Below are 22802 nucleotides of genomic sequence, written 5' to 3'. Positions count from 1 at the left end.
CTGGATATCACAGTCTCACCGATAGTCACATGGTCAGGGGTTTCATGCATGCAGTGTGCGGAACTGACCACCCAGCGCTGACTGATCAGAGTTCCCCCACAGAAGCCATACCCATCCTCCCTCCAGATCATGACCTGCAGGGTCATGGAACAGATAGTACTAGTATTAGGGGTACGCCACAAACACTATTATCATCATACACTACATGCCCTATAATCTCATAAATCAGTGCCTGCAGTGCCACTGACGCCTTCCACAGGGTTCTGTCAGTAGGACACGCCATAGAAAACCGCCTTGTAACCAGATACAAAAACGTTGTTCTCATTGGACTTATTCAGGGGCCTCACTTTTACAATTTTCTTTTTTATTCTACATTTCTGCAATATGTTTCTTAAACTGCGTTGTCGTGGTCTAAGCCGCTGCCTCCAGCACACATACTCTCCCCCCCACCCCTCCATTTCACTTTGTTCTGGACTGTTTCTTCCAATTTGTGCCTACTGAACACGACCCTGCTTACCACCCCGTAGCCCTGTGTGTTGTAGGCCTACCTGCCATGGGCTTCCTCCCTGCCTCTCCAGCTGCCCTCCTACTATCCGGGTGTCTTCATTAACGTCCTCCATGTAATCAGTGCTGTTCCCCCCTGGCTGGGTTGGGTTAATTGCAAATAGGGTGGAGGTTGAGTTCCTTTCCCCCTCCATGGTGATGGTGAGGTTCCTGTCAGAGTGGCGGAAGGTCGGGGTGAAGGGCTCGGACTCGTCCAGTAGAGAGCGGCGCAGTAAAGCCTCACTCTGCTTCTTCCCACAAGGGAACGCCACTGGCAATGACAATGTACAGTATAACCATCACATTGACTTGACACCTACACATTCAGGGTTTTTTCTATTTACTATTTTCTATATTGTAGAATAATAGTGAAGACGTCAACTATGAAATGACACGTCGTAACCAAAAAAGTGTTGAACAAATCAAGATATTAATTTGCCTTGACAACTTTGTACACTTAGCATTATCTCAACCAACTTCATGAGGAATGAATTTCAATTAATAGGTGTGCCTTGTTAAATGTTAATTTGTGGAATTTCTTTCCTCAATGCGTTTGAGCCAATCAGTTGTGTTGTGACAAGGTAGGGGTGGTATACCGAAGATGGCCCTATTTGGTAAAAGACCAAGTCCATATTATGGCAAAAATAGCTCAAATAAGCAAAGAGAAACGATAGTCTATCATTGACTGACTTCATGTCTTAAAGTCATCTGAAATGTCAAGAACTTTGAAATTATTCTTCAAGTGCAGTCGCAAAAACCATCAAGCGCTATGATGAAACCGTCTCTCATGAGGACCACCACAGGAAAGGAAGACCCAGGCTTACCTCTGCTGCAGAGAATAAGTTAATTATAGTTAACTGCACCTCAGATAAATGCTCCACAGAGTTCAAGTAACACACATCTCAACATCAACTGTTCAGAGGAGACTGCGTGAATCAGGTGTTCATGGTCGATTTGCGGCAAAGAAACCACTACTAAAGGACGCCAATAAGAAGAGACTTGCTTGCGCCAAGAAACACAAGCAATGGACATTAGATTGGTGGAAATCTGTCCTTTGGTCTGATGAGTCCAAATTTCTAATTTTTGTTTGCAGCCGCCGTGTCTTTGAGACGCAGAGTAGGTGAATGGATGATCGCTGCAAGTGTGGTTCCCACTGTGAAGCATGGAGGAGGAGGTGTGACAGTGTCACCAGAAAAGCACCCCGACACAGTCTGATTTATTTAGAATTCAAGGCACACTTAACCAGCATGGCTACCTCAGCATTCTGCAGCGATACGCCATCCCATCTGGTTTGTGCTTAGTGTGTTAGTGCTTGTTTTTCAACAGGACAATGATCCAAAACACACCTCCAGGTTGTGTAAGGGCTATTTAACCAAGGAGAGTGGAGTGCTGCATCAGATGACCTGGCTTCCACAATCACCTGACCTCAACCCAATTGAGATGGTTTGGGATGAGTTGGACTGCAGAGTGAAGGAGAAGCGAGTGCTCAGGATATGTTGGAAGACTGTTGTAAAATAATTCTTCACGAAGCTGGTTGAGAGAATACCAAGAGCGTGCAAAGCTGTCATCAATTCAAAGGGTGGCTACTTTGAAGAATCTAAAATAGAAAATATATTTTGATTTAACACTTTTTTGGTTACTACATGATTCCGTATGTTGTTTCATAGTTTTGGTGTCTTCACTATTATTCTACAATGTAGAAAATAGTACAAATAAAGAAATCCTTGAATGAGTAGGTGTGTCAACTTTTGACTGGTACTGTATGTTTTTCAGTGCATAGTCTACCTGTTTCAGAGCAGGTCTTGCCGTCCTCATCTAACTGGTAACCCTCTGCACAGCTGCACTGGACCCCTGTGGTACGCTCCTGGTTGGTGCAGTAATGCAGACAGCCTCCATTCTTAAACTGGCACTCAAACACCTCTGGAGGAACAGAGCAAGGTTCAAAGGTCAACAAAAGCACAATTTTATGATATTAGAAGAGTAGAATAGAATTGACTCCTTAATTGTATTTTATTGAGCAGGCATTTAGCTGTCTTTTAAGGTGGTCATTTGAAACCTGAAGGGGTCCTACAGTGTCAATCAAAAATAGCTTAGAAATATATTTCCTTTAAGTACAGTAATTAGTTTGATAGCTAGTTTTTTTATAACATGTCACAATTCTATTGTTTAATATGTTGGTTTTCCCTTAGAACTATGCGAGTAAAATGTGAATATAAAGTAAGTTCTGCAAGTGGTTTTCCAACAACTCCAACAATACTTATTTTCCACCATAATTTGCAAATAAATTCATAAAAAATCCTACAATGTGATTTTCTGGATTTTTTTTCTTCTCATTTTGTCTGTCATAGTTGACGTGTACCTATGATGAAAATTACAGGCCTCTCTCATCTTTTTAAGTGGGAGAACTTGCACAATTGGTGGCTGACTAAATACTTTTTTGCCCCACTGTATATGCAAATTAATGTTAATACCATTTAAATGTATATGTTTTTTGCATTAGTTATTTACCATATCATATGGAGACCGAAACATAAACCTTTCTACTTATCATAAGTAGACATAATTGCAAATGATGAAATCCTTACAATAGAAATAAAAAAAAACTATTTAGTTACGAATTGAACTTTAATTAAATGATTGTTGTCTCTTTCTTCACTTGCGACGATTTCACTGAACAACAAAAGAAAGGGAATATTGAATGATCCCCAATGATCCATTGGATCTCCAAAAAAACGTTTTCAACATGCATCTCTAAAATTATAGTCTAGAAACTAAAGCTTTGACTGTCTTCCATGTCTTCTCCCTGAACCTCAATGTCCACCTCTTGAACACCAGACTCTGAGGCCTCATCTTCACTGTCCAACCTTGTTGAGGATGGCTTGTTGTCAGGCTCAAAAAATTCTCACATTTGCCTGGATGGCCACCAATCTTTCAACCCTTGTATTGGTCAGCTTTGGTGTGTGTGTTTTCCCAAACAAGGACCAGTTGCACTCTGAGGTGGCTGATGTTGGAGGCAACAGGGGAAAGAACCTCAGATCCACAAAGTCCCCTCCACCTGATGAGATTTTTTTTTAACCTTTTATTTAACTAGGCAAGTCAGTTAAGAACAAATTCCTATTTTCAATGATGGCATAGGAACAGTGGGTTAACTGCCTTGTTCAGGGGCAGAAAGACAGATTTTTACCTTGTCTGCTTGGGGATTCGATCTTGCAACCTTTCGGTTACAAGTCCAACACTCTAACCACTAGGCTACCTGCCACCCCAAATATGTTGGCACGACTGCCATATTGCATCTCCATCCCAAAGCCCTTGCTTGGAGGCGCTAGCGGTTCTGGGGGGGCAGGGGGTTAGGGTTAGTGTTTCATACTCCCCTAAATGTGGAGTATGAAATAATTTTTACATAACTAATTTGCTATCGTTCTTTTTTTACATCCGTTATTAGACAGTGGCAACGCGGAACATGGTCTTTTGCCTGCTAATGCCTGCAATGCAGTGACGAAAACGATATGACAACAATAACGTCTAATGTAACTGGCTCCTCTAACAGTACAACTGGCCCCAGCTTGGCCCCCCCTGTTGAAATGGTCTAGAACCGCCACTGCTTGGAGGAGACTGCCAAGAACCTTGCCCTCATCCAGGCCAAGGTGGCGAGACACGGTAGTGATGACACCATAGGCCTTGTTGATCTCTGCACCAGACAGGATGCTCTTGCCAGCATACTTGGGGTCCAACATGTACTCTGCGGCATGTATGGGCTTCAGGCAGAAGTCTTCACACTTTTTGATGTATTTCAGAACTGCAGTTTCCTCTGCTTGGAGCAACAGTGAAGTGGATAGGGCAGTACAGATTTCTTCTCTTACATCTGCAAGCAGAGTCTGAACATCAGACAGGATGGCATTGTCTTCCTCAATCCGTGCAATGGCTACTGCTATAGGTTTCAGGCTGCTTACCAATCTCTCCCAAAATACATCATCCAGGAGGATCCTCTTGATGGGCCTGTCCATGTCGGCAGACTGTGATATGGCCATTTCTTGGAGAGACCCCTCCAGGAGACTGTCAAACATGATGGCAACACCACCCCAATGGGTGTTTCTGGGCAGCTTCAATGTGGTGCTCTTATTCTTCTCACTTTGCTTGGTGAGGTAGATTGCTGCTATAAGTTGATGACCCTTCACATACCTAACCATTTCCTTGGCTCTCTTGTAGAGTGTATCCATTGTTTTCAGTGCCATGATGTCCTTGAGGAGCAGATTCAATGCATGAACAGCACAGCCAATGGGTATGATGTGAGGGTAGGACTCCTCCACTTTAGACCAAGCAGCCTTCATGTTCGCACCATTGTCTGTCACCAGTGCAAATACCTTCGGTGGTCCAAGGTCATTGATGACTGCCTTCAGCTCATCTGCAATGTAGAGACCGGTGTGTCTGTTGTCCCTTGTGTCTGTGCTCTTGTAGAATACTGGTTGAGGGGTGGAGATGATGTAGTTAATTATTCCTTACCCACGAACATTAGACCAGCCTTCAGAGATGATTGCCATACAGTCTGCTTTCTCTATGATTTGCTTGACCTTCACTTGAACTCTGCATCCATTAAATTAGTAGATAAAGCATGTCTGGTTGAAGGAGGGGTTTATGCTGGGCAAAGAACATTCAGAAATCTCTTCCAATAGACATTGCCTGTGAGCACCTGAGGTGAACCAGTTGCATACACCGCTCGAACAAGATATTCATCAGCATTTCTCTGACTACGTTCCTCCATTGAGTAAAAAAAACAACATCTGATTCCAGGAGGGGACCATGAGCTGTTGCTATCGATAAGGTGTCTGATTCATCATTTTCACCTCAAAGAATTAGAGGGACTTTTGTCAGAGGTTGCTTGTTGTGAGGGATCTTTATGCACTTGGCCAAATGATTCTGCATCTTTGTTGCGTTCTTCACATATGATTTGGCACAGCATTTGCAAATGTACACAGCTTTTCCTTCTACATTAGCTGCAGTGAAATGTCTCCACGCATCAGATAGTGCCCGTGGCATTTTTCTGTAAAGATTAGAAAAAAATGAGTAAAAAAAACAAACAAATATAATTCCATGTACAGATAAACAGTTAAGCAATTAGATTAAACAACTCCTTTGTAAGATAAATGTTTGAAAATGAAACATGGAAACAGGTGAATTAACACTCCTCAGTTAGCAGGCTCAAGCAAGCTAAAACCCACATGGTAGCAAAAACTAACTAGCAGAAATTGTTAACAAGTTAGAAATGATTTAAACACACTTTTCTGTAGGCTACTATTTACTAGTTAACAAAAAATCATGTATGTCATATAAAATATATTCACCCCACCCAGTATTGTAATCAAAACTTACCAGAAAGCATGTAGTCCTTGGCTCAGACAGTGTAGTAGTGTGGGCTCAATAGCATCTCATTAGTGTGCAAGATATTGAGAATCAGCTGTACATGTGATGGAAGAATGCACTTTGCATGCAGAGGGTGGCAATTCCATTGAATTGGGGATAGTTAAACCAAAATATGCCACAAGACCTAGAATTGTGTTATGTGTATCCAACAAAAAACATTCACTGTTATAAGCTAACTTTTTTGATGAATTTAAGCAAAATTCCCCAAATCCCAAGGCTTAACTTCCGGAAAGTTTCCAACCCTTTCCACCCCTATTATGACTGAGTAAAACTATACCTATTGCACATGTTTTTCCATCGTAGCGTGGGGGACACAGACAGAGGTATCCATCCCGGTCAATGGTGCAGATTCCTCCATTCTTACATGGGTTGTAGTGGCAAGGATTCAGATCTAATTCACAATTCATAGAGACATCACATCACAAGCGTTCCTTTTAAGTGACTGTGGATTTTTGATGCAGTTTTTGAAATAACTGAAAATAATCGAATGAAGCAAAACCATACTCACTCTTATATCTATACCAAAACTCCATCTGTAAGAGAAGCGCAAAGGGATACAGTCAGTTTGAATGTTCTTTTGAACTTTGAGCCTACTCCTCTGACTATCCTTGTCATTTAAGAAGACCTGGTTACACCTTGCATTAACATGTAGTTTAGTGATGCGTGGGTTGACTCATAACCTGCTGCGAGGTGGGTTTAGGTGGGCCGGTGGGTGAATAAAGAGAAAGCATTGTGTAAAAAACACATAAATGTATAATTCCTGTGCAATTCATATCTATAGGCTACATTGAGGTTTTATTTCATAATTTTTATCTGCCATAAGTGCTTAAGCCTCTTGACAGGCTTCGCTTCAACACGCTTGAACAAGGTTCTCGTTGCTCACCTTCCCAAAATTCCATGCACATTTCTCTGCGTACCCTTGTTGTAAACGAATGGGGATGGAACTTCTGCTGAATTCGCAGAATCGCTTTAGTGGAAATGAAAACTGCCCTCAGTCTGCTACTCCGCGTAGCTGATTGGTCACAACACTAGTAAACCCTCGTTTCTGATAGGCTTGCTTTGAAAGGTGCACTTGGCTAGCTTGCTGGATCACCTCAGCATCCAATGAATATATAGCTAGCTACAGTCAGAGATAGAAGAGAAACTTGTAGCTATAATCTTTGTTTTTTTTGATTGATTCTAAAAGAATATGAAGCAACATGAACGTCACTGACGGTGAGGACAGGTAGCATCGATAGCTAACTACTGTATGCTAGCTAACTTTTCAGTTAACACAAAGTCATAGCTACCTAGTTGCTCTAACTAATGCTCTATTGAAAGAGGCTTTCACACTTCGATGACTGACTGGCTAAACTGAGGAAAGTCCAGCAACAGTGGTCCAAATCGAATTGACAGTACCGGAGGAGATTGCTGTCTGCTGGGTTTTCGATCCATCGGCAAGATAGAACAGCTGCCTCCGGTAAGACATGGGGTGGCAGTCTGTGTCTATTTGGAAATAACAGCTGGTGCACAAAATCTAATATTAAGGAAGTCTCAAGGTTTTGCTCGCCTGAGGTAGAGTATCTCATGATAAGCTGTAGACCACACTATTTACCAAGATAGTCTGTATTTTTCGTAGATGTCTATTTACCACCACAAACCGATGCTGGCATTAAGACGGCCCTCAAAGAGCTGTATAAGGCCATAAGCAGACAAGAAAATGCTCATCCAGAGGCGGCACTCCTAGTAGCCAGGGGACTTTAATGCAGGGAAACGTAAAACTGTTTTACCTCTTTATACCAGCATGTTAAATGTGCAACCAGAGGGGAAAAAAACTCTAGACAACCTTTACTCCACACACAGAGACGCGTACATAGCTCTCCCTCACCCTTCATTTGGCAAATCTGACAATAACTCTATCCTCCTGATTCCTGCTTACAAGCAGAAACTAAAGCAAGACGTACCAGTCTTGCTCGATGACTCTCTCAATAAGGAAGTGGTCAGATGACGCAGATGCTAAGCTACAGGACTGTTTTGCTAGCACAGACTGGAATATGTTCCGGGATTCTTCCGATGGCATTGAGGAGTACACCAATCAGTCACTGGCTTCATCAATAAGTGCATTGATGATGTTGTCCCCACAGTGACTGTACATACCTACCCCAACCAGAAGCCGAGGATTACAGAGCTAAAGGGTAGAGTTGGACTCCCGCTTTCAAGGAGCGGGACTCTAACCCGGATGCTTATACGAAATCCCGCTATGCCCTCGACGAATCATCAAACAGGCAAAGCATCAATACAGGACTAAGATTGAATCGTACTATACCAGCTCTGACGCTCGTCGGATGTGTCAGGGCTTGCAAACTATTACGGACTACAAAGGGAAGCACAGCCGCGAGCTGCCCAGTGACACGAGCTTACCAGACGAGCTAAATAACTTCTATGCTCACTTTGAGGCAAGCAACCCTGAAGCATGCATGAGAGCATCAGCTGTTGAAGTCGACTGTGTGATCAAGCTCTCCGTATCCAATGTAAAACCTTTAAACAGGTCAACATTCATAAGGCCGCAGGGCCAGACGGATTACCAGGACGTGAACTCCGAGCATGCGCTGACCAACTGGCAAGTCTCTTTACTGACATTTTCAACCTTGTCCCTGACCGAGTCTGTAATACCAACATGTTTCAAGCAGACCACCGTAATCCCTGTGCCCAAGAACACCAAGGTAACCTGCCTAAATGATTACCGAACCGTAGCCATTAATTGCTTTCAAAGACTGTTCATGGCTGACAACGCCATCATCCCAGAAACCCTAGACCCACTCCAGTTTGCATACCGCCCAAACAGATCCACAGATGACGTAATCTCTATTGCACTCCACACTGCCCTTTTCCTTCTGGATAAAAGGAACACTTACGTGAGAATGCTATTCATTGACTACAGCTCAGCGTTCAACACCATAGTGCCCTCAAAGCTCATCACTAAGCTAAGGACCGTTGGACTAAACACCTCCCTCTGCAACTGGATCCTGAACATCCTGACGGGCATCCCCCAGGTGGTAAGGGTAGGTAGCAAAACATCTGCCACGCTGATCCTCAACATGGGGGCCCATCAAGTGTGCGTGCTCAGTCCCCTCCTGTACTCCCTGTTCACCCATGACTGCATGGCCAAGCACGACTCCAACACTATCATTAAGTTTTCTGACGATACAACAGTGGTAAGCCTGATCACCGACAATGATGAAACCGCATATAGGGAGGAGGTCAGAGACCTGGCAGTGTGGTGCCAGGATAACAACCTCTCGCTCAACGTGATCAAGACAAAGGAGATGATTGTGGACTACAGGAAAAGGAGGACCGAGCCCGCCCCCATTCTCATCGACGGGGCTGTAGTGGAGCAGGTTGAGAGCTTCAAGTTCCTTGGTGTCCACATCACCAACAAACTAACATGGTCCAAACATACCAAGACGGTCGTGAAGAGAGCACGACAAAACCTATTCCCCCTCAGTAGACTGAAAAGATTTGGCATGGGTCCTCAGATCCTCAAAAATGTCTACAGCTGCACCATTGAGAGCATCCTGAGTGGTTGCATCACTACCTGGTATGGCAACTGCTCGGCCTCCGACCGCAAGGCACTACAGAGGGTAGTGCGAACGGCCCAGTACATCACTGGGGCCAAGCTTCCTGCCATCCAGGACCTCTATACCAGGCAGTGTCAGAGTAAATTGTCAAACACTCCAGCCACCCTAGTCATAGACTGTTCTCTCTGCTACCGCACGGCAAGCAGTACCGGAGCACCAAGTCTAGGTCCAAGAGGCTTCTAAACAGCTTCAACCCCCAAGCCATAAGACTCTTGAACATCTAGTCAAATGACTACCCAGACTATTTGCAGTGCCCCCCTCACCCCCTCTTTACACCACTGCTACTCTCTGTTGTCATCTATGCATAGTCACTTTAATAACTTTACCTACATGTACATACTACCTCAACTAACCGGTGCCCCCGCACATTGACTCTGTATCGGTACCCCCCTGTATATAGTCTTGCTATTGTTATTTTACTGCTGCTCTTTAATTACTTTTATCTCTTATTGTTATCCGCATTTTTTTTTAAACTGCATTGTTGGTTAGAGGCTCGTAAGCATGTGACTAATATAATTTGTTTTGATCTTGGTGCAGAGGCTTGTTCGGCCTGAGGGCTTTGCTGGGTTAATCCCACCCTACCTCGCATAGCTGCCTACAGATCTTTGGCTTTTTACTCTTGGCCTGGCACAGGTAAGGAACGAAGCCATTTGCAGAGCCTCTCAGGGCTCCCACACCTCCTTTTCAACTCCCCTACACTAACCTTGTACCTGACAAAGAAGTATTCACAATAAATAATGATCTTCCATAATATCATTATCTTATCTACCTCTCCATAACTTTCCGTGTTATATGGCATATACAGCCGATAGCATACCTACCTCTTCTGGTGGTTAGGTGGTTTCAAAAGAGATTCCACTTCAAATAATTCATCTGATTCAATAATCTCATCTGGGGGTGGTGAACATAATTAGGGTGTGCTAGCAAAGCAAAGCACAACTCTAGATTTCTTACATACTCATATCATTAGGTGTGCTTATAAAGCAAAGCACAACTCTAGATTTCTTACATACTCATTATTAGGTGTGCTTGCTGAAGGAAAAGCGCAACTCTAGATTTCTTGTATACTCATTATTATTTCATTTCTTTAGCCCGCTCTAGAGCTTAAACGATATAAGCTATTAACACGAAACCAACTTCCTGATGTCCAGACTGCCCCAACTCGGATTGCTTGAGAAATAGTTTTTTATATAATTCATACTTTTTCAACTATAACAATATTTAAATGAGCTCCCAATGCATTTCAAATGCAAAAAACAGCCCATACACTTGAATTGTATTAATTTTTTATTTTATCAGTTATAACCAGGGGTCATTTCGAACCATTGTTATTTTTTGTTTTCCACTCTTCCGACCAAAGTTCTAAAGTTCTGAACCAGTTCTAACCCCCCCAAAAGTACTGGTTTATATTGTTCCTTTCTGTTCCTTGTTAAACCTCTGAAATATATGTATTATTTAGCTCGACATTAAATTACTTCAATCAGCGCAGGTAGAACACCGAGATGAAGTTGGTTTTATATTCGGACATTCAACAGACATAAGCCAAAAGCCATTTAAAATTGTAAAAATCAATAACTAATTAATTGATTGTCACAGAAATATAAAACTAGATATGCTTTATTCTATAAATGTCTAGCATACTTTTACAACCTTTGGTTTGAATACAAATTCCAGTTTTGATTTGATAGAAATACATAATCTATCAAATGCTGTTATTGTAATGTTTGATATTACAAACTTTTTTATCAACGCATTTGTTTTTTGCCAATTCATGCCTTTATTACTATATGATTTATATTGCCTGAATACTCAATGATGATTATCACCTCAGTTATGTGTGCTTCTGTTAGGGTTGTGGTGAAATGTAACACCCTGATCTGTTTCACCTCTCTTTGTGATTGTCTCCACTCCCCTCCAGGTGTCGGCCATCTTCTCCATTATCCCTTGTGTGTTTATACCTGTGTTCTCTGTTTGTCTGTTGTCAGTTCGCATTGTTTCGTCAAGCATACCTGCGTTTTCCCCTCTGTTCCTGTCTCTCGATTGTTCCTGTTTTCTAGTTTTGCCGGTTTGACCTTTTCTGCCTGCCCTGAGCATGCCTGCCGTCCTGTACCTTTGCCCCACCTATCTGGATTACTGACCTCTGCCTACCCTGAGCCTGTCTGTCGTCCTGTACCTTTGCCCCACCTATCTGGATTACTGACCTCTGCCTACCCTGAGCCTGCCTGCCGTCCTGTACCTTTGCCCCACCTATCTGGATTACTGACCCCTGCCTGCCCTTGATCTGTCTTTTGCCTGCCCATGTTGGATTAATAAACTGTTGTTAATTCGACGTTGTCTGCATCTGGGTCTTATCTGAAACGTGATAAAATGCATGTCATTAAAGTCAATTTAGCAATTGAACAAAAATCCAATTCAATTTGAAAATGTTCCTAATTGCAAAAGCATGTAACAGAATTTGGGTATTGCAGAACTGTAATTTACATGTAAATAAACATAACCCTCTTTTATATTTTTAATACTGCAGATAGAATGCTCTGTGTGCAAGAGATAGTACCATTCAGCTTGTCTGGGGGATGACGAAGGACTTCAACAAAGCCAAAATAGAAATGATTGAATGGGGCCTCTTTGCTGTTAAATTAGAGATGTATAATTAAATGATTGTTGTGCCTTGTAACTACTTTAAGATGTGGAACTGTTGCACTAAAAATGCAAACATTGATTTGGCATACAATTTAAGATTGTAAACATTGTACAACTTTATGTAGACATTGTCTAACTTCATATAGAACAAATTGCACTTGAAATTAACATTTATATATCTTTAAATGCAGTATTTGAGATAGAAATACATACAATTAAATCAAAACTGGAATTTCTACACAAAGGTTGTAAAAGTATGCTAGACATTTATAGAATAAATCATACATAGTTTGATGCTTCTGTGACAAACGGTGAGTTAGTTATTGATTTTTAAAATTTTAAATGGCTTTTGGTGAATGTCTGATGAATGTCTGTTGAATGTCCGACTGTGAATATAAAACCAACTTTACCTCGGTGATAGAACAGCTTGCTGTGGAGTGGGTAAGCGATTTTAATCTGTATAGGAAAGTGGTTAAAAGCAAAATGTATTTTGCCGTAAGAGCATGGTTTAACCATACTGAGGGGGTTTGATTCATTAATCTCGCCCGTTTAGGCGTGTTTTGCATCGGTTGAAAATGTATTGGATTTGGAACCAGTCTGGATTTGGAACCAGCCCAATGCTATGTTGGCTCAAAACAAAAGTGACGTAATTAAGCAAGTGTAGTAATTAGTAGGATTCTGTTTCCCCATGCAAAATGATTGCTTTTGATAGAAATGCTTTATCTGCCTTCCCAATTAAAAATATTTAGAACATTCAGACATTCATTTTATGGAAAAGAGATGTATATTTCTAGAAGATGCACAATGCTGCTTTGTTGACTAAATAATCGAGCAGCACAGATTACTGTTCGATTTGAAATTGGCGTTCCTCCCTCCCCACTTTCGCCCGATGACCTCACGGGCCTTTGCCCGGTGCCCCACAGCTCAGCATAATCAAGACCCTGTTGACTCATCAGTAGGAAAGATTTGTTTCTCTTTTGGTTCATTCAACAACAGAGCGATACGAACCTTGTTTCAGCAGGGTGTTGTATCTATACCTTATGTCATGCCTTATTGGAATGGATTTATTGATAATATCTGTTGGAAAGTTTGGATGTTGCCACACACATACCTACTTGTTAACAAAATGAAGGAAGTTTCCTTAAAAATTATTCATAAATATTATCCTGCCAACCACTATATGAAGAAGTTTAAGGAAAACATCAACTCAAATTGCTCCTTTTGTATTGACCACCCAGAAACAGTGTTGCATCTTTTTTGGCATTGTATTCATGTAAGAAAACTGTGGCAAGACATCAGTAGATTTATAATTGAACACATTTATGAAGATATTACACTATTGTGGAGAGATTGTGGAATCTTTACCTATGATAGAAATATAGAATGGAATTAATTTCATTATTCTTTTGGCCAAATTTCATATTCACAAATGTAAATTTACAAACAAACAAACAAATTTTCTTACCTTACAAAAAGATTGAACTGTATTTTAAGACAATTAAATACTCTAACAAAAAAGCTGTTAGAATTATAAGTGTATGTATGTCCCGTAAGATCCTTGTGTAATGTGATATTTTACTCGCTAACCCAATTGTCCATTGTATATTATTCATATATACTTGTGTTCCCACATGTACTTCCTGTATTGATTTGTTGTTAATATTATAAAAAAAATGTTTTAAAGCTCAGCATAATCAAATCTGCCCAATGAAAGAAAAACACACACTGTGTTGCCAGCCACAGTGTAGGGCGTGAGAGGCAACTGACACTTTAAGACTGACAGGATGGAGGAAGCTTGCCTTGAAGCGCTGGGCATCTTGTAATGACTTGCATTATCTTAGGCCTACAGAATTATACGTACAGAGGAGCGGCTTCTGTGGAAGCTGGTTTAACTAGCTAGCTAACAAGCTTGTGTGTGCAGAGCTGCACTAGCATTAAATACATGTCTTACCTTTTTGTAGTTAATAAATCCAATGTGAAACGTGACAACTATAGTATCCTTAACTAGCACTGAAAAAGTCAATCCATTCTTCTCTAATTAAACACATCTCCCTAATTTCTGAATTACACTTGTAGGGTACAGTAACCTATGCTTCAGAGGGGAGGGGCAGGTAGCGTATACACACTAGAAAAGATGTCCAGCTAGCAGGCAGACGCTGGAATACATTTCTGAGTAACAGAGTGAGAGATTTGTATAGGTGCTTTGTTGCGATTTTTGTGGGACAAAAAAAGTATACAATAACGTTATTAACCGGTTACAATGCTTTTAAAATAGCGGTTCTGTTCTGGAACATTATAGATAACTTTTGTTTTCGGTTAATAATTTAATTATTTTCCGGTTTTCGATTCTGTTGCCTGAACCGGTTCCAACCCTTGATTATAACTAGGACATTTGCATACATTTGCATTAAAATAACTCACCAACAGTAACTTCAAGCTTTAGACACCAAACCATCTTTCTCATGTTCAGGCTATCCTAACTTCAAATTCAGCCATGGGTGGGACTGGGAGGGCATAGACCCACCCACTTGGGAGCCAGGCCCGACCCACTGGGCCAAGCCCAAGCCCAACTCTGAATGAGTTTTTCCCCACAAAAGGGCTTTATTACAGGCAGAAATACTCCTTTGCACCCTCCCCCTTACCCCCTCTGACGATCCCGCAGATGAAGAAGTCGGATGTTAAGGTCCTGGGCTGGCGTTGTTACACGTGTCCTGTGGTTGTGACGCCAGTTGGACATAGTGCCAAATTCTCTAAAACGACGTTGGAGGCGGCTTAAATTAACATTCAATTATCTGGCAACAGTTCTGGTGGACATTCCTGCAGTCAGCATTTCCAATTGCACACTCCCTCAAAACTTGAGACATCTGTAGCATTGTGTTATGTTACAAAACTGCACATTTTAGAGTGGCCTTTTACTGTAATGATCATGCTGTTTAAACAGCTTCTTGATATGCCAAACCTTTCAGGGGGATGGATTATCTTGACAAAGGATAAAATTCTCACTAACAGGGATGTAAACAACTGTGTGCACAAAATGTTTGAGAAATAAGCTTTTTGTGCATATGGAACATATTTGGGATCTTTTATTTCAGCTCATGAAATGTGGGACCAGCACTTTACTTGTTACGTTTATATTTTTGTTCAGTATATAAAACAATACCATGAATTAGCATAAAATAACTCAAACTTTCACATGCACAGTGTGTATGAGTGTTGGGCCAGTAACTGGAAGGTTGCTGGATCAAATCCCTGAACAGACAAAGTAAAAGTCTGTTGTTCTGCCCATGAGCAAGGCAGTTAACCCACTGTGCCAATTATTTCTTGGTACAACTTCCAGAGACCGGTAAAGTCTGCCCTCGAAAAACACTTCTGCTGTCTTCAACCAGGATCTCAGCGATCACTGTCTCATTGCCTGCGTCCATAATAGGTCTGCGGTCAAACGCTCCCTAAAACACTTCAGCGAGCAGGCCTTTCTAATCGACCTGGCCCGGGTATCCTGGAAGGATATTGGCCTCATTCCGTCAGTAGAGTTATTCTTTAAAAGTGCTTTCCTCGCCATCTTAAATAAGCATGCCCCATTCAAAAAATTTAGAACCAGGAACAGATATAGCCCTTGGTTCACTCCAGACCTGACTGCCCTTGACCAGCACAAAAACAAAAACGTACTGCATTAGCATCGAATAGCCCCCACAATATGCAACCTTTCAGGGAAGGTAGGAACCAATATACACAGGTAGTTAGGAAAGCAAAGGCTAGCATTTTCAGACAGAAATTTGCATCTTGTAGCACAAACTCCCAAAAGTTCTGGGACACTGTAAAGTCCATGGAGAATAAGAGCACCTCCTCCCAGCTTCCCACTGCACTGAGTCTAGGAAACACTGTCACCACCGATAAATCCACGATAATTGAGAATTTCAATCAGCATTTTTCTACGGCTGGCCATGCTTTCCACCTGGCTACCCCTTCCCCGGTCAACAGCCCTGCACCCCCCACAGCAACTTGCCCAAGCCTCCCCCATTTCTCCCCCATTTCTCCTTCACCCAAATCCAGATAGCTGATGTTCTGAAAGAGTTGCAAAATCTGGACCCGTACAAATCAGCTGGGCTAGACAATCTGGACCCACTCTTTCTAAAATTATCCGCCGCAATTGTTGCAACCCCGATTACTAGCCTGTTCAACCTCTCTTTCGTATCATCTGAGATCCACAAAGATTGGAAAGCTGCTGTGGTCATCCCCCTCTTCAAAGGGAGAGACACTGTAGATCCAAACTGTTACAGACCTATATCTATCCTACCCTACCTTTCTAAGGTCTTTGAAAGCTAAGTTAACAAACAGATCACCGACCATTTCGAAACCCACCGTACCTTCTCCGCTATGCAATCTCGTTTCCGAGCTGGTCATGGGTGTACCTCAGCCAAGCTCAAGCTCCTAAACGATATCATAACCACCATCGATAAAAGACAATACTGTGCAGCTGTATTCATCGACCTGGCCAAGGTTTTCGACTCTGTCAATCACCACATTCTTATCGGCTGAGTCAATAGCCCTGGTTTCTCAAATGACTGCCTCGCCTGGTACACCAACTACTTCTCAGACAGAGTTCAGTGTATCAAATCGGAGGGCCCGTTGTCCGGACCTCTGGCAGTCTCTATGGGGGTGCCACACGGTTCAGAGCAAGGGGAACAACTACTTCAGGTCTGTGTTAACTAACCTCCAGACGAGCTTCAATGCCATACAACTCTCCTTCCATGACCTCCAACTGCTCTTAAATGCAAGTAAAACTAAATGCATGCTCTTCAATTGATCACTGCCTGCACCTGCCCGCCCGTCCAGCATCACTAATGGTTCTGACATTGAATATGTGGACAATTACAAATATCTAGGTGTCTGGTTAGACTGTAAACTCTCCTTCCAGACTCACATTAAGCATCTCCAATCCAAAATTAAATCTAGAATCGGCTTCCTATTTCGCAACAAAGCATCCTTCACTCATGCTGCCAAACATACCCTCGTAAAACTGACCATCCTACCGATCCTTGACTTCGGCGATGTCATTTACAAAATAGCCTCCAACACTCTACTCAGCAAATTGCAGTCTATCACAGTGCCATCTGTTTTGTCACCAAAGCCCCAAATACTACCCACCACTGCGACCTGCAAGCTCTCGTTGACTGGCCCTCGCTTCATATTCGTCTCCAAACCCACTGGCTCCAGATCATCTATAGGTCTTTGCTAGGTAAAACCCCACCTTATCTCAGCTCACTGGTCACCATAGCAGCACCCACCCCCAGCACGCGCTCCATCAGGTATATTTCACTGGTCACCCCCAAAGCCAATTCCTGCTTTGGCCGCCTTTCCTTCCAGTTCTCTGCTGCCAATGACTGGAACGAATTGCAAAAATCACTGAAGCTGGAGACTCATATCTCCCTCACTAACTTTAAGCATCAGCTGTCAGAGCAGCTCACAGATCATTGCACCTGTACATAGTCCATCTGTAAATAGCCCATCCAACTACCTCATCCCCATATTGTTATTTTTTTTGTCCTTTGCACCCCAGCATCTCAACTTGCACATTCATCTTCTGCACATCTATCACTCCAGTGTTTAATTACTAATTGGTAATTACTTTGCCACTACGGCCTATTTATTGCCTTACCTCCCTAATCTTACCTCATTTACACACACTGTATATCGATTATTTATATTGTGTTATTGACTGTACGTTTGTTTATTCCATGTGTAACTCTGTGTTGTTGTTTGTGTCGCACTGCTTTGCTTTATCTTGACCAGGTCGCAGTTGTAAATGAGAACTTGTCCTCAACTGGCCTACCTGGTTAAATAAAGGTGAAATAAAATAAAAAATTTTTTAGGCTTGTTAAACAAACTAACCAGCAAAGGTTTCCCCAGACTGGAGTTCACACGGGCTAAAATAGAAAAATATGATTTAGACTTATCTCAGTGCTGTTTGTTGCTACTTGGCTATCAGCTAAACTGATGAGACAAGACTGTAACTACCAATTGGGGGGGGGAAAAAGTCAACAGTTTAGCTGATAGCCAAGTAGCAACAAACTCCCATACGGACTCAGGAGAGGCGAAGGTTGAGAGCCGTGCATCCTCCGAAACACAAACCAGCCAAGCCACACTTCTTCTTGACACAATGTCTGCTTAACCCGGAAGCCAGTCGCATCAATGTGTCAGAGGAAACACCGTGCACCTGAAGACCGTGTCAGCATGCATTGCACCCAGCCCACCACAGGGGTCACTAGTGCACAATGGGACAAGAACATCTCTACAAGACAAACCCTCCCCTATCCCGGACGACACTGGGCCAAACCAGGATCTCTAGAGGTACAGCTAGCACTGAAATGCAGTGCCTTAGACCACTGTGCCACACAGGAGGCCCGGCTCTCAGCCAAACCTATCGGTTTTTACTTTTAATACATTTTACATTTACATTTAAGTCATTTAGCAGACGCTCTTATCCAGAGCGACTTACAAATTGGTGCATTCACCTTATGATATCCAGTGGAACAACCACTTTACAATAGTGCATCTAAATCTTTTAAGGGGGGGGGGGGTAGAAGGATTACTTTATCCTATCCTAGGTATTCCTTAAAGAGGTGGGGTTTCAGGTGTCTCCGGAAGGTGGTGATTGACTCCGCTGTCCTGGCGTCGTGAGGGAGCTTGTTCCACCATTGGTGTGCCAGAGCAGCAAACAGTTTTGACTGGGCTGAGCAGGAACTGTGCTTCCTCAGAGGTAGGGAGGCGAGCAGGCCAGAGGTGGATGAACGCAGTGCCCTTGTTTGGGTGTAGGGCCTGATCAGAGCCTGAAGGTACGGAGGTGTCGTTCCCCTCACAGCTCCGTAGGCAAGCACCATGGTCTTGTAGCGGATGCGAGCTTCAACTGGAAGCCAGTGGAGAGAGCGGAGGAGCGGGGTGACGTGAGAGAACTTGGGAAGGTTGAACACCAGACGGGCTGCGGCGTTCTGGATGAGTTTTAGGGGTTTAATGGCACAGGCAGGGAGCCCAGCCAACAGCGAGTTGCAGTAATCCAGACGGGAGATGACAAGTGCCTGGATTAGGACCTGCGCCGCTTCCTGTGTGAGGCAGGGTCGTACTCTGCGAATGTTGTAGAGCATGAACCTACAGGATCGGGTCACCGCCTTGATGTTAGTGGAGAACGACAGGGTGTTGTCCAAGGTCACGCCAATGTCTTAGTTTTTTTCCTCGCTCAACTTTTTTCATTTAACTTTTTCACCCCGGACGCTTTGTCTGGATATGGTTCTACAGGACCTCCCCCAGACGAAGATAACTAGTAACATTAACACTATGCCATCTAATTGCAGTCGCTGTACTCATAATATACAGGACAACTTTCGCCTTATGGTGAGGATAGCCGTGTTTCAAGCCCAGATTCAAATGCAATCGTTAGGCAAGGGTAATTTAAGTGTAGGAAAGGATGAAACAGCGTCTGTGCCACCTGTAAGATCAAATAGTAGTATAAATCCCCTGCACAGTCCCCGCAGCCAGACAATTTTCTCAAGGCTTCTGGAAAGAAATGCTGTCGGCATACTCAACCGGTGTCGCTCATTCATCCAACAGAAACTTTCAACCGGCTCTCCCCATTAAGCAACGAGTCGGAGTCAGAGGCCGAGCCTTCTCAGGTCTCTCCTCCACCTGTTACGGGGTCTGAGACGCTGAAGCCTCCCACTATTAGCTCTGACAAATTGAAAACCTTAGTCTTTGGCGACTCCATTACCTGCAATATTAGACTTAAAAATAATAATCCAGCGATCATACACTGCTTACCAGGGGGCAGGGCTACCGACGTTAAGGCTAATCTGAAAATGGTGCTGGCTAAGGCTGTTGAGTGTAGAGAGTATAGGGATATTGTTATTCACGTCGGCACCAATGACGTTAGGATAAAACAGTCAGAGGTCACCAAGCGCAACATAGCATCAGCATGTAAATCAGCTAGAAATGTGTGTCGGCATCGAGTAATTATCTCTGGCCCTAGTCATTGGATTATTCACAGTTAGGGTGAGTGATGAGCTCTACAGCAGAGTCTCACAACTCAATCGCTAGTTGAAAACTGTTTTCTGCCCCTACAAAAAGATAGCATTTGTATATAATTGGCCCTCTTTATGGGACTCACCCACAAACAGGCCTGCTGAGGAGTGACGGACTTCATCCTAGCTGGAGGGGTGCTCTCATCTTATCTATGAACATAGACATGGCTCTATCTCCACAATGAGATAGGGTGCAGGCCAGGCAGCAGGCTGTTAGCCAGCCACTAGCACAGTCAGTGTAGTCAACTCAGCTATCCCCATTGAGACCGTGTCGGTGCCTTGATCTAGGTTGAGCAAAACAAAACATGGCGGTGTCTGCCTTAGCAATCTCACTGGAATAAAGATCTCCTCCATTCCTGTCATTATTGAAAGAGATTCAAAATAGGGTTACTTAATGTTAGATCCCTCACTTCCAAGGCAGTCAAAGTCAATTAACTAATCACTGATAATAATCTTGATGTGATTGGCCTGATTGAAACATGGCCGTATACAGCGTTCCTCACTGAGTTCTTATCGAACCTTGTTGTCATGGCAGATAACATTCACATTTTTGGTGACTTTAATATTCACATGGAAAAGTCCACAGACCCACTCCAAAAGGCTTTCGGAGCAATCATCGACTCAGTGGGTTTTATCCAACATGTCTCCGGACCTACTCATTGCCACAGTCATACCCTGGATCTAGTTTTGTCCCGTGGAATAAATATTGTGGATCTAAATGTTTTTCCTCATAATCTGGACTACCACTTTATTATGTTTGCAATTGCAACAAATAATCTGCTCAGACCCCAACCGAGGATCATCAACAGCCATGCTATAGATTCTCGAACAACCCAGAGATTCCTAGATGCCCTTCCAGACTCCCTCCAACACCCAAGGATGTCGGAGTACAAAAATCGGTTAACCACCTAACTGAGGATCTTAATTTAACCTTACATTATACCCTAGATGGGGGTGGCAGGTAGCCTAGTGGTTAGAGCATTGGACTAGCAACTGAAAGGTTGCAAGATTGAATCCCCGAGCCGATAAGGAAAAAATCTGTCGTTCTAACCCTGAACAAGGCAGTTAACCCACTGTTCCTAGGCCATCATTGAAAATAAGAATATGTTCTTAATGTTCTTAACTGACTTGCCTAGTTAAATAAAAGGTAAAACAAAAAAAATCTCATAAAAAAAGATGCAGTTGCACCCCTAAAAACGAAAAACATTTCTCACAAGAAATTTGCTCCATGGTATACAGAAAATACCCAATTCCTAAAGCAAGCTTAAAGTAAATTTGAACGGGAATGGCGCTCCACCAAACAACGACTAGCTTAGAACCGTGCAATATCGAAGAGCCCTCACTGCTGCTTGATCATCCGATTTTTCCAACCAAATTGAGGAGAATACGAACAATCCAAAATTTACTTTTGATACTGTCGCAAAGCTAACTAAAAAGCAGCATTAAACAAGAGAGGATAGCTTTCACTTCAGAGGTGATAAATTCATTAACGTTTTCAATTAAAAGATCATGATCATTAGAAAGCAAATTACGGACTCCACTTTGAATCTGCGTATTTCTCCAAATCTCAGTTGTCCTGAGTCTACACAGAACTGCCAGGACCTAGAATCAATGTAGACCCTCAAGTTTTTAAAATCCTGTATCTCTTGACACATTCATTAAAATAGTCATGGCCTCTAAACCGTCAAGCAGCATATTGGACCATATTCCAACTAAACTACTGAAAGAGCTACTTCCTGTGCTTGGCCCTCCTATGTTGAACATAATTAATGGCTCCCTATCCACCGGATGTGTACCAAACTCAGTAAAAGTGGCAGTAATAAAGCATATCTTAAAAATGCCAAACCTTGACCCGGAAAATGGAAAAAACTATAAAAAGTTGCGCAGCAACTCAAAATCAAATCAAATCTCATTTGATTTGTCACATGCGCCAAATACAACAGGTAGACCTTATAGAGTGAAATGCTTATTTACAAGCCCTTAACCAACAATGCAGTTTTAAGAAAATACCTAAAAAAATGTAAGAGATAAGAATAACAAATAATTAAAGAGCAGCAGTAAATAACAATACAGGGGGTACCGGTACAGAGTCAATGTGCGGGCGCACTGGTGTCGAGTTAATTGAGGTAATATGTACATGTAGGTAGAGTTATTAAAGTGACTATGCATAGATAATAACAGAAAGTAGCAGCAGCATGGGGGGGGGGGGGGGGGGGGGCAATGCAAATAGTCTGGGTAGCCATTTGATTAGCTGTTCAGGAGTCTTATGGCTTGGGGGTAGAAGCCTCTTGGACCTAGACTTGGCGCTCCGGTACCGCTTGCCATGGAGAATAGTCTATGACTAGGGTGCCTGGAGTCTGCCAATTTTCTGAAGACAAATAATGTATACGAAATGCTTCTGTCTGGTTTTAGACCCCATCATAGCACTGAGACTGCACACGTGAAGGTGGCAAATTACCTGTCAATGGTGTCAGACTAAGGCTCTGCATCTGTCCTCATGCTCCTTGACCTTAGT

At 42.7% G+C, this 22802-nt stretch overlaps 1 protein-coding gene across 1 annotated transcript in view; it reads right to left on the bottom strand.

Annotated features, from left to right (window-relative positions):
* Positions 1–22802, bottom strand: part of fa9 (Coagulation factor IX) — a 35211-nt gene that overhangs the window by 1563 nt on the left and 10846 nt on the right. Inside the window, 5 exon segments of the mRNA NM_001173726.1 lie at positions 20–134; positions 549–814; positions 2329–2463; positions 6239–6352; positions 6470–6494. Of these exon segments, the coding sequence (NP_001167197.1) occupies positions 20–134; positions 549–814; positions 2329–2463; positions 6239–6352; positions 6470–6494 (655 nt within the window).

This window comes from Salmo salar, chromosome 20 (assembly GCF_965601325.2).
Source record: "Salmo salar chromosome 20, fSalSal1, whole genome shotgun sequence".
Taxonomy (NCBI): domain Eukaryota; kingdom Metazoa; phylum Chordata; class Actinopteri; order Salmoniformes; family Salmonidae; genus Salmo; species Salmo salar.
The sequence above is the reverse complement of the archived record's forward strand: the minus strand, read 5'-3'. Positions and strand labels throughout refer to the sequence as shown.